The 13,879-nt window shown below is 35.0% G+C and overlaps 1 protein-coding gene across 3 annotated transcripts; it reads right to left on the reverse strand.

The window, feature by feature from the left end:
* Positions 1 to 2,750: 2,750 nt before the first annotated feature.
* On the reverse strand, positions 2,751 to 12,639 carry LOC106073325 (uncharacterized). 3 transcript variants are annotated; one of them, XR_008774967.1, is made up of 5 exons: positions 11,618 to 11,892; positions 11,126 to 11,314; positions 8,281 to 8,463; positions 6,909 to 7,109; positions 2,751 to 4,872 (listed from the first exon to the last, which is right to left on the reverse strand). XR_008774967.1 is itself a non-coding variant. In XM_056011778.1 (5 exons), exons 1-4 carry the CDS (start codon positions 12,475 to 12,477, stop codon positions 6,925 to 6,927), a joined length of 594 nt encoding a protein of 197 aa, XP_055867753.1. In that variant the 5' UTR covers positions 12,478 to 12,639; the 3' UTR covers positions 2,751 to 4,872; positions 6,909 to 6,924. The 3 variants fall into 3 exon arrangements, 2 of the variants coding, with proteins under 2 accessions (XP_055867753.1, XP_013089311.2); XM_056011778.1 differs by lacking the exon at positions 11,618 to 11,892 and adding an exon at positions 12,441 to 12,639; XM_013233857.2 differs by having other exon boundaries at positions 11,613 to 11,894.
* Between the last annotated feature and the right edge of the window lie 1,240 nt (positions 12,640 to 13,879).

Raw genomic sequence — 13,879 nt, forward strand, 5'->3', positions numbered from 1 at the left:
AATTAAATTCCTGGTAGATGGCTACGGCATGAAGTTTTTCTACATCCATTTATAAACTTAAAAAAAGGGGTATCATGCAGGTGATGTGTCATTATCATTTTTACAAAGCCTTAAGCCCTGACCTATGCGGTTCTCCTGGTACGTGAAAAATAATGGACGATTCCACACCTGTCAACTTTAAACTGGAGTCAAAATTAATTTTCAGCTGTGAAAAGGGAAACCCTTATATTGGAAATGTAGAGAAATGGACCATGCGCAGTTCCGTTACAGTAGTTTAGCAGAAAATTTCAAAATAAAGTTAATTTTAACTAATTTCGACGAGCTGTTCCACAAACATGCCTGCTCCGCAATAGTGACTCTACTATAGATATCAAGAATAGATTCCAAAATTGCTGAAAAAATGTATGCCTCATTATCTTTTTTTTTGTACAGACTTAGAATAAAAAACAAAAACAAATAAACAACAAACGAAGACAACATTGTATTTTGTTAGAGTATTTCTTAAACAATATATTTTTTAACATAACTCCAAATAGATCTACTATCTAGACATAGAGTCTAGATTTAGACTCTATAATTCAATTAATAAAAACAAACCACTCGTAATTGGTAGGATTCAGGATTGTAAGTAGCGATTGGCTAGGGTTTATTCTTAGAAAAGTATCATAAAATTCAACACCAATATTCTCTATTTTGTGACTCCGTTTATTCCTACGCTGCCATCCCTCCATTTTGAACCGAAAGAACATAACTTACTTAGGGGTGGCCAACCTTTCATTTCTCATGCGCCATTAAATAATAATAACGTCTTATTCAGATGCGTCAATCGCACTATCGTTTATCCCCATCTAGTCCTTTATACTTTGTCATTTTAAAAAGTCATTTATTTAAATCTTTGTTTGTAAGTTACACAATAGAAAACAACAACAACAACAACAAAAAGAACTCCACATTTTCAATTATATCTCTTAACCACTAGCGGATCCAGAACTTTGGAGTTGGGGGGGGGGTACAAAAAAAGTCAAGAAAATCTCCTGAAATTATTAAAATCTTCTGAAAACGTATGGAAATCTTCTTAAAAACACACAAAATAGTCATTTCAGGGTGTCATTCGATATGGAAAACCCCAATCCTACTCACGATTTAAAAAAAAAGGCCTTTGTCAGTAAGTTCTTCCCTATTGCTATTAGAGCATGGAATGGGTTAGGTCATTGGTTAATATGCATGACTGAATGCATGACGCGTAGGATGTAATCTTCTTCTTTGAAGTAACGTCTGTATTATATAAGATAAGATATAGTCCAATCTTATTTGTGGACCGGTGGGGGAAGGGGTATCTGGGAGAAAGTTTTCCCATGCTGCCTTTAGGCGCTCAGTAAACACAACTTTACGCTAATTTAAAATGTTTGGACACTAATTAGTTGAACCTTACAGTGGGTAAAAAAAAAAAGGCAAGTACTTTTCAAACCTTTTGATCTGAGGAAAATAATGTAACGGCCATCTCTTTTTTTGGCCGATGGTTAACGAGGATGTCACGAGGCCAGCAAAACGACCAACCACATTTACTTTCCCCAACTAATCTCAGGTACACATTAGAGCTGGGTAGATCAATGCAGAGTCCTAAAAATTCCCCGAAATTCAAAATCCCAGTCTTCACCGTCAAAATTTCTACTACCTTTACAATTTTAACTGTGAATAGACCTTGTTTGTAATGATTTAACTGTATAGAATTTAGCCCTTGTTATTTAAAGGAAGAGTGATCCTTAAAGGATTACGGCACGGCATGGCCTATATTGTGCCGATGTGCCTAAACTCAAAACTCAAACTCAACTCAAAATAGCCACATTAATATTACAATAAAGTGCTTTTATTTTAAAAAGAAATATGACATCTTTAGCTTGAGCTTAGTTTCGTACTTTATTTTTCTCAAATTTCAGGATATAGCAAACTTGGGATTATAAAACTGTATAAAGTTGAATACATGTTGTAAAATATTAATGTACCGGGGGGGGGGGGCGCAATGCTCGAGTCGGGTGTCGAACATCGGGCCCCCTTCATAGCCAAGCCAAGTTCAAGCGTACTTAGCCTCTCATCCACGCATCCCAAATAGACTTATAGTAAATTAAATAGTGATTGACTAAACTAAACAGGCAAGGCCTTTAATGAAGTTCGATCCGTACAAATTATTACAGTTACACCTTGAGATCTACTTAACACCTTTGTACTTGTGAAATATTATTTCATGAACTCGTTTTCTCATAGAAATAAACATTTAATAAATTTGGTCTAAGGTCTAAACGATATCTTTGTGACAATTTCAGTAGAATATGTTTGTTTTTTTATTGATAGAAAGGATAGGAGAGTTTTGACGAGGGTTTCAAGTCGCCAACACAACCAGCTCGAGATTCTTGGTTGAAACGAGCCAGACTTTTCTACTCGGACGCTGCAAATAAAGAGGTTCTCATCTCATCTGCCCCTTGACATTCTTCTCTTCTTTTCAGTAAGGCTTTTCTTTTTGCCAGCTAGGATTTTCACGCGTAAAAGTACACACTTTTTTATTTTCTTTTCCTGGCAGGAAGATTATGTAATCCATAAAAACTTTTGAAATGATAAAGAAATAAAAGAAATAATAACAAACAACTTTTTAAACCAATTTTATTACCATGCATACACCAACTAGTAAATTATAATCATACTCAAAACAAGAAAAACTTAAAAAAAAACAACAACAGAGGTTATACAAAGTGTAGTTGTATCAATTTGTATGATCAGTCATGTAATTAAATTTGTAATAGATCTAGACCAACAACAATAAATCTGTGCGACTAGAAATATTTTAACATCTCTTATTGTACGCTATGATCCTTTCACTTATCTGTAAATAAGTAAATTATCTTCAACTCTGAAGGTGTCCCAGTCTCAGTTGACATTGCCTGATTGAATGTCCCAGTCTCAGTTGACATTTGCCTGATTGAATGTCCCAGTCTCAGTTGACATTGCCTGATTGAATGTCCCAGTCTCAGTTGACATTCGCCTGATTGAATGTCCCAGACTCAGTTGACATTGCCTGATTGAATGTTCACCTCTTGGTAAGACGTTGAAAAGACTCGCGAATTCCTGATGTAGAAAACAGGAAGTAGAATGACTAAAATTGACTTGCAGTTCGGTCAGTTCAGGCAGTCAAAGAGAGTCAAGTGTTATCCTCTGTACGAGGCAGTCAAGTATGATTTTAGTAGTAGCGTTTTAGTCGAGTTGTAACTCTGAGTTAAGTAGTATCTTTTGGGCTAGGTGAACACTACGTATATTCGGATAATAAAGATTATTATTATTATTATTTTTATTCCTATTAGTTTTTCTCTACACTGAGAGTTGGATATGTATTATTGAAGTATTATTGTTACCCGCTGTGATGCGGACGTTACTTGTGTTTTATTCTGTAACTAATCATCTTGGACATTCAATACCGCTGTTATGCGGATATAATTATGTTTCACATCGGAAGTCTTGATGTAACTGCCAATAAGGTGCAGTATTGTTATTATCGTCATTAAATAAACATTATATTTGTCTGCCAAAGAGAACTTGAGTCAATCTGTAATGTCTGTGTCTGTCACGTGTGACTCCAGGAAGCACGAACCCAGCAGTCTACGCATTCGCGACACATTGGTAGTGACCAGTCCGCTTAAGCCTACACACTAACCACTCTACTGGTGAGGAGCTTAAGACTAGAACTAGAGCTTAATACCACCACTTCACTCAACTACAATTTATTTCCCTTGTTTGAGATTCAGTTTATGCTGAGTACAAAACAACATTTTCGAGGTTTCAACTTGATCCGAGAACGGGTAGAAATAACTTGTATAATTATCTAAGCGAACAAAACCCCCACTATTTAGCCATATATCTTAATACTGAAGGATAAATATCACTTTTGGTATCAAACTAACAAGTAGTCTCCATAAAAATCTATCACTGGCAATGTCTGAAACTTCTTCCCACCTGGTGCCCACTGTTCTGAGGTCCTTCATGAAAATGTGGCGCCAAGTTGTACGAGGACGTCCCTGTTTGCGCTTTCCTCGCATTGGTCTCCAATAGTCTCCATGCTATTGTAACACTTGGTATTTTATCGGAGAACATGTCCCACAAACCTCATGCAACTTCAGTCCCAGTTCAGGTATAGGATTCCTTTGTTTGAGACCTGATTCCTTTAACTTCCGTCTTAGCCATTTTTTTATAAGCCACATTTAGTCTTTTCTCAATTTCAGCAGATGACTTCCATGTCTCGCATGCATACGTTGCTGTTGGAATAACTATTGTGTTAAGTAGGTGTATTTTTTTATATCTCAAGTCAAATAGTTTGGCTTGTCCAAATAGGTCGCAGCCTTTGTGAAATGCTCCCTGCTTTTCCTCTTCGGCCACGATATCTTAAGCATCCCCATTGTTTTCTATGATACTGCCTAGGTATCTAAAATAACATATTCCAAATGTGTACCGGACAGACAGAATGACTTAATATAAGCTCTGTATACGTATGTACATACCGATGACACATCATGCTGTAAATGTTATGTATTTTGAAAATACGTATTTAAAACGTTATAAATAATATTAATATTTTAGTAAATGCACGAAACAAGAAAATAACATAATAAAATAAAAACAAAACGTATTAAAGAAGAACATAGATCTAGTGGTCTCTTTAATTATGAGAAAGAAATAGAATATAAATTGCCATGTTTTAGTAGTCCAAACGTAGCATTTATACGTAGATTTCACAAGCGTAATTTAAGTTCATATTGCAGAAGTATCTAAATGCCGAATTCCAAATAATAGCATAGTAGCTAACACAGGTGTCGTTGGTGCTTAAAATGGCTAGAGCAAAGAAACATAGAAAAAACATTAAAATACATTAAAAACATTAAAAAAACAATCATTTAATTAATTCCAATTTTCTAAATCTGTTGGCGGTCTAAAATTGCTGACTCTATTTATTTCTTGTAAGGCTTCATTATTGCAAAGAGTCTTTCTGGTGAGTTAAGCTCAAGCTCATCTATTAACAGTCCATCTCATGATTTCAACAGAAGTCCGTACGCACAATGTTTATGTACATTTATGTCTTTTTATGTATTTTACTCTTTACTGAGTACAAAGCATGGACTTGTACATATTATATCTGGACTGGACATGGAGATCTTTTAAAACTACAAAAAATCTCGTGAAAAAAATGTAAAAAGTTGAAACAAGGCGTTGTTTTGTAAGGAAGTTATAAGAAGTAAAGTTATTGTTTTTTTTTCAACCCTAACCTATGTAACATATACTTTAATTTTTAGATCTAGATCTAGTAATTGAATATTAAAAATGAGAGTACTCTAGTCTCATAATTATTATTTTGAAAATTTTTAGATACATAATCTAGAAAGACCTAGGTAATCAATATATTTAAATGTGCATTAGATGATTAAAATCAACAGACATGAATTATTATTATTATATATATTATATATATTATATATTATTATCTCAATGGAAACTAACAGGAAATGGCTTTGTTTCATTTGTTTCATATATAGCCTATGTGTGAATATATATTTCTGTGATTAATAGCCCATTCTAAAGAAAATCCGAGAAATGATTTTGCATTATTTCTAAGCTTTGAAAACTAAAGATCATTACTTTTCTAAGACAGAAAAGATTGATTGGGGCGACTTCCCTTACAGCTTGAAAAAGAGTTACGTACAGAAAAATATATATATATATAGGTCTGTGAACCGATCAATAGCGGATAAGAATTTGTTTCCGGTTTCCAGTCTAGATATAAGTCTATGGTCATAGACATAAATAAATATAGACTGGCCGAAGGAAGTAACTTCATGAAACTTGAAAACATGTATATCTATTGTATTCGGATTTCCGAATTATGAAAAATTGCATGATCTTCATTCTTAGAGATTAAACTAAACTACACTGCCTCCTTATTTACAATAAAAATAGGTGTGTGGCTGAAATAGATATGAATACTTAACTTTTATACTGCTCATAAATGCTGTATAATAAAATACACAAAATTGGAAGTCACAAATTTTCGTTTCATATAAAACTCTTTAATCAGCCAGTCTATATTTATTTATGTCTATGTCTATGGTACAAAGAAACATTTTGAGTCGCTGAAGGCGTGTTCAAAATAAAAAAAAGACATCAAATGTAAAAATAATTGAAAAATTTTAATGGGCTATTTTTTTCCCCAAAGATATAGGGTACATAAACTGTCAAATGTTTAGGAAAATCTTTAGAATCATATTCGAAATACTGGTCCACCCAGCACCCACCCAGCACCCACCCAGTGTCCACTAATGAAGAGTTTGTTTGCAAGCTAATATAAGAAATGTAATAATAATGTAGCAGCAGTGATGCGGTATTAGGAATAAAAAAAAAAAACTTGAATAAGAATTAGATACAATAGAAATAGGAGTTAAATGACACTCATACAAAGAAAGAAGATGATTTTGATAATAATAACGATTTACATTATTATGATTATGATGATGATAATAATGATGACCATAATAATATCGTTAGGTTTAAGAAAGTGTAGAGTGGTCAACGCAAGGACTAACAAATTTCCTAAAATTCTCAAACTTATGTCCATTGATTGCACAAGCGGCCAGGGGCCTATCTGGGAATTTTCCATCGTTTGGGGGCCCTGGGGGGGGGGGGCTTGACCTCCCTGGGGACCCTTGCTTTTTGCGTAATATTTAAATTTTAATTTAAAAAAAAAAGAAGACTCATTTGGGGGACCCCTTCAAGTGGGGGCTAGGGGGGATTTTCAAATTCTCCCCCTCCTCCCCCCCCCCCCCCTAACTACGCTACTGCTAGCGGCTTCCAGTGCCGAAGACTAAGACAATACTTACTTGCATTCTTAAAGAATTATATCTGCCAGTCACTGTTGATCTCGCTCCCGTCGTCGTCCCAGTAATACGTTTGGTTTACTTTGTCAAACATCAGGCCGATCCATAAGAAACCAACATTCCAAAGGTTAGTATTGAAAGTCGAGTTTCTCAGCACCACCAGCTTGTTCAGAGAGCGGACAGAAATCAAATCACCTCCGTTGGCTGTAACAGAAACACAGTCAGCTGATTTATATTTTTTTCTTTTCGACGGTTTTATTTTGTAAACAAGCAAAATATATATTTTTAAAAATAAACAAAGCTTATCTAAGGGGAAATAACTCCTCGGTTACAACTATATCTCTGTTTAGAAGTTATTCCCATTATTTGCCAGCAAACAAAATAACTAATTACAAATAACTAGTCAACTAATTGATTCATGTTTTGTTAGAAAGATTAAATAATTGTTTAAAGTTTCAACTTGATCTAAGATTGGCTGTGGGAAAAATAGCAGGTTCAATTATCTTAGGGGACGAAAACCTACATATTTGGCCATATCTGTGAATACTGAAGGATTAATTTGCCTTTTTGGTATACAAAATAATTAATTGCCAGTAATTAATTAACTAATTGGTAAATTATTTTTTTATTGATACATGTCTTGTCTATGCCAAGGAATAATTGTGCAAAGTTTCAACTTCATTCGAGAATGAGTGTGGGAGAAATAAAGTGTACAAACTTTTGACCAGACAGACAGACAGAGTAAATTGATATGAGTTTTTTTTTTCCATTCAAATCAATGAAATAGTTAATCAACTCAGTGTCTAACATTTCAACAAAAACAGAATAAACCAACTCTAGATTTTATTGGAAAGTTTTATTTTCCGGAAGGGCGGAGTGGAGATTAATTGAAGTTCCCCTTTCAGACCTTGCAATCTATAGGGCAGACGATGTTAAAGTAATCTGTTTCTTTGGCCAATGGTTAACGAGCAGGGTGTCATGTGGAGAGCATAACGTCCTATCGCCTAACTTTCCCAAACTTAAGTCAGGTACCCAGTAGAGTTGGGTGAACTCAGGGGCGCATTAAAAATCCCGATATTCTAAATTCCAGTCTTTACTGAGATTCGAACCAAGGACCCCATGATTAGGGACAATTAGGGTAATATGATGATGTTACCGTCCCCCAAGTCGATGAATATGGTAACGACTGCTTTAAAATAAAAAAAAAAGAAGAAAATATTAACTAGGAAAAAATTTAAGAAATAAATTGTTTTACCCGTGACAAAGAAGTACACAAACTAAAAGTGTAAAATGTACGTGATCTGTTTCAATTATGAGTTGCAAGAGAGAAAAAAAAAGGCACTAATAAAGTAAATGAAAGTAGATCAATACGTACATGTACAATTACGTGACGCCTCTGAACGATTGGCCAATACAGGATAAGAAAACCACAGGCAGGAGTCTAGTGAGTCTATTGTAACCAATGTTAAGTTTCGCTTTGGGCAAGCCACAGGTTGTTCAATCCAGTATAATGTATGTTCTACGCTTCTTGCCGATGGGGTCGAGACTACAGTTGAACCTAAAGGAACATTGCATTTAACATGCTTAGAGCTTGATGATTTAAACAGAACACTTTCTTTTTGAAACCATAATAAAGGCGCATTGAATACTTTAGTGTGCTTTCTAAGAACATCTACTGTTTTTATTCCCCGATATGTAGATGACTAGATTTTCCTTTTTTAAAAAATTTATGCTGCTATTTATTGAACAGAAGTCACCACTGTCACTTGCCAAAAGCATGGGGAGCCTATTTTTCTTTGGTAATTAAAATTCCCATTTGTGGTGGGTAACTGTAAATCTAAATAATTTGTTGCTTTTACGCACATAATATAGAAAGTGATAAGCTTTATAGTTTAAAAAGTATACGATTATTTCTGCGCAATTTTTAGCCCTCTTTTTTTTTGTCTAAGCTCTTTTGCTTGTTGCACAAAGTAAATTTAACAATTCATCTTATTAGCTTGCAATCTCTTCAGCAAGAAAACTGGGTGTAACCTGGACACTTGACAGTTATACCGTAGACGGCTTTAACGATTTTCATATAATTTGAAAGTTTATAAATGACTTTGGGAAAAAAAAACTAATTGACCACACAGTGAAAACACTGGTTTGACCAATGAAATAATAAAAACAAGGTTACAAAGACAGTTTGTTTGGAAACAAAACTCAAAATCGGCCCCCAAAGTGGTCCACAAGAGTCTTCACGAAAAAGAAAATTCTTGCCCTACTTTAGCTAGTGAGCTAGCTGCAGTTGTGTACAAATGACTTGACAAGACTTTCCCGTCGCAAATAAAAATTAATATCTCCATTGTCATTTGTCATACAAACTAGATCTAGATAGATCTAGACCTAGTTATAGATCTAAATCTAGATTCAAGATCTAAGTCTAGGTCTATTTTAGAACTAGATCTAATCTAAGTCTAGATCTAGAACTAGATATAGAATCTTGATATAGAATCTACTATATTTAGACTAGTATTCTTATGAATTTACACGTTTAATCTTTAAATTACTAGACGTAGGCCAATGTTATGATCATGAATAGTAGGTATTTTGTTACCAGGTAAAGGTGTACTATGCTGTTCGAATCCGATTCATTTCTTAATGTAATACTACTGTTTATATAATAAATAAATCTGCACCCCCAAAGCTGTTAGAAGATAAGTTGATATATATAATATTGGCCTCCTTCAGTCGTAGAACGACTATGGTTCATCTAAGAGCACACTTCCTCATGTGGCTGTGGAGCCCTATTTAGGAGAGACAAATAGCGCAGGTTAAGGTGGCTTTTGCTTCGGTGGTAGAGGAGCTGGCCGTTTTTCGGATTGCACCTTTTTCTTCCAGAGCTGAGGCCCATTTTCTTTCGCTGTCCATAGCTTTCTTGGTCACTGTCTCTCTCTCCATTTGGTGCGGTCTAGAGCTATGTCTTCCCAATTGTCAGTATTGTTGTTCACTGATTGGAGGTACCGTTTTAAGATAAGTTATTGCCTTAATAATTAAAATTGCGTTCAAATTATTAATACAATTAATAAGTGTAGGCCCCTAAAATGAGGATATGTCAAAACTGAGCGCTATGAAAGTAGTTCGTTATTTTTGAAACTTATAACTAAAACGAAGTTCGTATCAAAATTATTTTTTAAAAACAACATTTGAATCAATATTCTAATCAATGAGTTTGTTAATAAATGGAAAATATATTTTATAATGATCCATTGAACTTTTACCATTGTGACCTTACATGCAATTTTTTTTGTACCAATGCGCAAATCTATGAATGACCTTTTAAAAAACATTGAAAAGTGGTGTAATTTTTTGAAAAATCTACTAGCATATATAAATATAAAAATTAAAAGGTTCACTTTCAGAAAAGAAGAAAGTAGCCGTTGCATAAGAACTTTGAATGATCTAAAATATCATGATGTCCAATTTTCATTTTTTCTTCTAGTTTCTGAAATCTAAACGGGACGGACGGACAGACGGATGGACATATAGGCCACACAAACAAATAGCGTCTTTTCCCCTTTCGGGGGCCGCTAAAAAGTATTATGTCTTGAACACGCTTTCAGCGGAAATTCCCGCACTTGACTTAAATGTTTCATTGTATTCAGTGAAGAGCTGAATAAATAAATAGACTTTCATGAACCTTTTACGTACAGTCTTATGTAGAAATCAGCTGGACTTTTAATAGAAGAACTCGATTGTGTAAATCTCGCTGGAAGAACTCTTTTCAAAATAGACGTGCAGGAATATTTTGACCTCTAAGTCTAGGGTCTAGATCTACAGACCTATCACCAAACTAGAATCTGTCTTTTAATGTTGCCATATTAAGAATCAGAAGCCGGCCACCCTACGGCAGTTTGCAGCACAGTGCTACACCCTGGCAGAGCCTACGACGCCGCTGACCCAAAACTGTATTGCTGTTCCATTGGATACTTCAGCTGCTGGTGAAGGAGGAACAGCTATGTGGGCGACATCGCTCCGACCTTAGCTAATGCCCAGGGTATTTATCATTTATTTATATATGACGAATAAAACAATCGCTATTACAACAAGTTATTAGCTTCGTAAAGGAATGAATTGTATTTCAAAAACAAAAACAAACTTTAAAAAAAAATGTTACTTGTTTTTATTATTCCGACTCATAAAACCTAGAGGGAGAAAAAAAAAAGTTTTAGATCCATTACCTATCACACAAGAAAGTGTCTTCGCCTGAAATACGAAGCTGCTACACCTGTTTCCTTCTTTTACACAGCTCATGGCGCAGCGCAACTGTGTTGGTGCGGTGATGTTCTTCAAGACCGTCTTCAGGGTCTTGTAAATATTTGTGACCAACTTGAATTTTAATGGACTCTGCTCAGCCTTGAAAAACAACACTGCAATGTTAAATAAAATAAATAAATACACAAAAATAGATTAATAGCTCATTGATAGGCCTACAGAAAATCTTTATATAGCATTGGCAGTGATTAGTTATAATCACTTTTGATTCGCTCTGTCTGTATGTCTACCGGTCTGTCTGTCTGGACAAAAGTCTGTACACGTTATTTCTGCGACACCCTGTCTCGGATCAAGCAGCATTTTTTTGCACAAGTATTTCTATTCAATTAGTTAATTAACTATTGCTAATAAATTACTTTGTTTGGTATCTCAAACAAGGAAAAGAAATAGTACTTGACCGAAGTGGTGGTAAAATCCGAAGATTAAGGTCGTAGCGCAGCATAGTGTGAATGACAAATGGTGCGAATGTGGTTATTGAATGGCAGAGGGTTTTGACTGAAGTGGTGGTATAAGCTTTTATATCAGGCTGCCTTCATAGGCTTAGTGAACACAAACATGAAATAGAAACAATAGATAACTTTACAATCTTCCATGTTCATGTAATCTCCTATAGCGATGGCTTGAGAAACCCGAGAAGGCTTTATCCCTTAAGTTCGAATTCAGGTCGTTCCCCTTTTTTTTTTAAAAATAAATATTTTTTATAAATGTGTTTTTTAAAATTGTTAGTCTAGATCTATTACAAATTACAAAACATGACGGATCCAAACTAATTGACACAAGTACACTTCAGATTTTTTAAAAAGAATTATTTTAAAAAATATTTCCTTGTTCAAGGCGAAGCTTAACTCTACAAGCATCTTCGTGTTCTTAGACACTAAGGCCTTGCTTATCTTTCTTTACAAGGAGGGGCTCCATTGGTCTCCAGCCAAAGATATCAAGATAAGAGAAAAAAAAATGGTAGCTCATAAAGGTTACAAAACATAATCCGTATATCCCCGAGGTAGCTCCAATAGCTTACAAAACATAATCCGATATCCGTGGGGTAGCTTCGATAAGTTACAAAACATGATCAAATATCCCCTAGTTAGCTCCGATAGTCTACATACAGTAATCGAATATCCACGAGGTCACGCAAGCAGAAGTTATCATCTTCAGAATACAAACCACAATGTGCGATCGTATAGAGTACTTACAGTACAAGTTAACATCAAACATAATAACCTGACACGAAAAGAATCCAACAAAATGCAAGTTTCATCCTGTCAGAAATGAGGCAGTTTGAGAGTAAGCTGTCTACATCTTAAATGGCCCCAAAATTAGAATTAAGATTCCAGCTTTTATTTTCTTCCCCACTTTATTGGTGGTTACACTGAGCATTTAATCTTTTTACAACCATTTTATTCAGTTATTATTCCGCTGCAAAATAATAGCAACATTTCATGAACAGCTAGCCAGGGGTCCTCAACCTGTGGGTCGCGACCCCTTTGGGGGTCGAATGACCATTTGCTAGGGGTCGCCTAAGACCATCAGAAAATTGATTTTTTTTTTGGGGGGGGGGGTTCATCGGAAGTTTTTTTTTACATGTATTTTTTGGGTGTCTCTAACGTGTAACAAGCATATTTGTTCTATAGTCAATATACATTTATATTTTGAAAGCCATATGATTGGGAAATTATTCAAATTGTATTACTATTAAACAAATTATGAAACGATCGTCAAGTATCAATAAAATAAAAAGTGGGAATAACAAAGCTAGATCTAAGAACACGGATACGACTGCATGTATCATCATTGAACGTAGACGTGATTTTTAGTGGTAGTTACATTTTTCTTTTTTTTTTTATACTTGTTATTCAAAAATATTTGTTGCGGACCACAATTTCCTTGTTGCAGTAGACTTTTTCAACAACCGAAATTACTGTCCAACAAATGCGTCGTAACGCCATTGCGGAGTGAAACCTTTCTATGGAGAAGATCTAATCACGTACTGAAGAAAATTTAACACTATCGCATTTACTGATTTACCTAAGCCAATGAACAAATAAGATTTTATGGTTGGCGGGTCGCCGTCTAGTTTAAAATTGTATTAGGGGGTCGCGGAGCTAAAAAGGTTGAGAACCTCTGAGCTAGCGGTTCATCAAAATTTCACCAATTTGAAGTTGACTTTCTTTGAGTCAAATGTTACACAGCTTCACTATGAAACGTAGAGAGTAAAGAAAGGAAACAATAACTCTTCAATCCATGGAGCAGTGGAGAATTGTCATTGTTTGCATTCCATTGTCTTTTGTCACATTTTGTAGCTAGCCAAGTTCATTTGGTCGATATGCTTTTTGTTTTGTTGATATTTTTTTTATTTTGGTGAATGCTTTTAGTTTGCGCAAAGCTTACTACAGAATTATAATAAGATAAGATAAGACAGTTTTAAAATCGATACTCTCAAACATTCAGCGATCGAAAAAGGTGTTTTTACTTTGAAATAGTGCTGTAAGGCAAGACACGAGGGCTAGGAGCCATTTTTCACTTTTGGTCTAACTCTGTAGTAAGCAAGGGTTAGAATACACTGACAACACTAGATAACAGGTAGGTGTAGCTACTTCCGAGAGTAGCACGATCCCAGATGTCGGGCACTGTCACACGGAAGACGAACCAGTAGAATCAGA

The sequence above is a fragment of the Biomphalaria glabrata genome, chromosome 15 (assembly GCF_947242115.1).
Source record: "Biomphalaria glabrata chromosome 15, xgBioGlab47.1, whole genome shotgun sequence".
NCBI lineage: Eukaryota > Metazoa > Mollusca > Gastropoda > Planorbidae > Biomphalaria > Biomphalaria glabrata.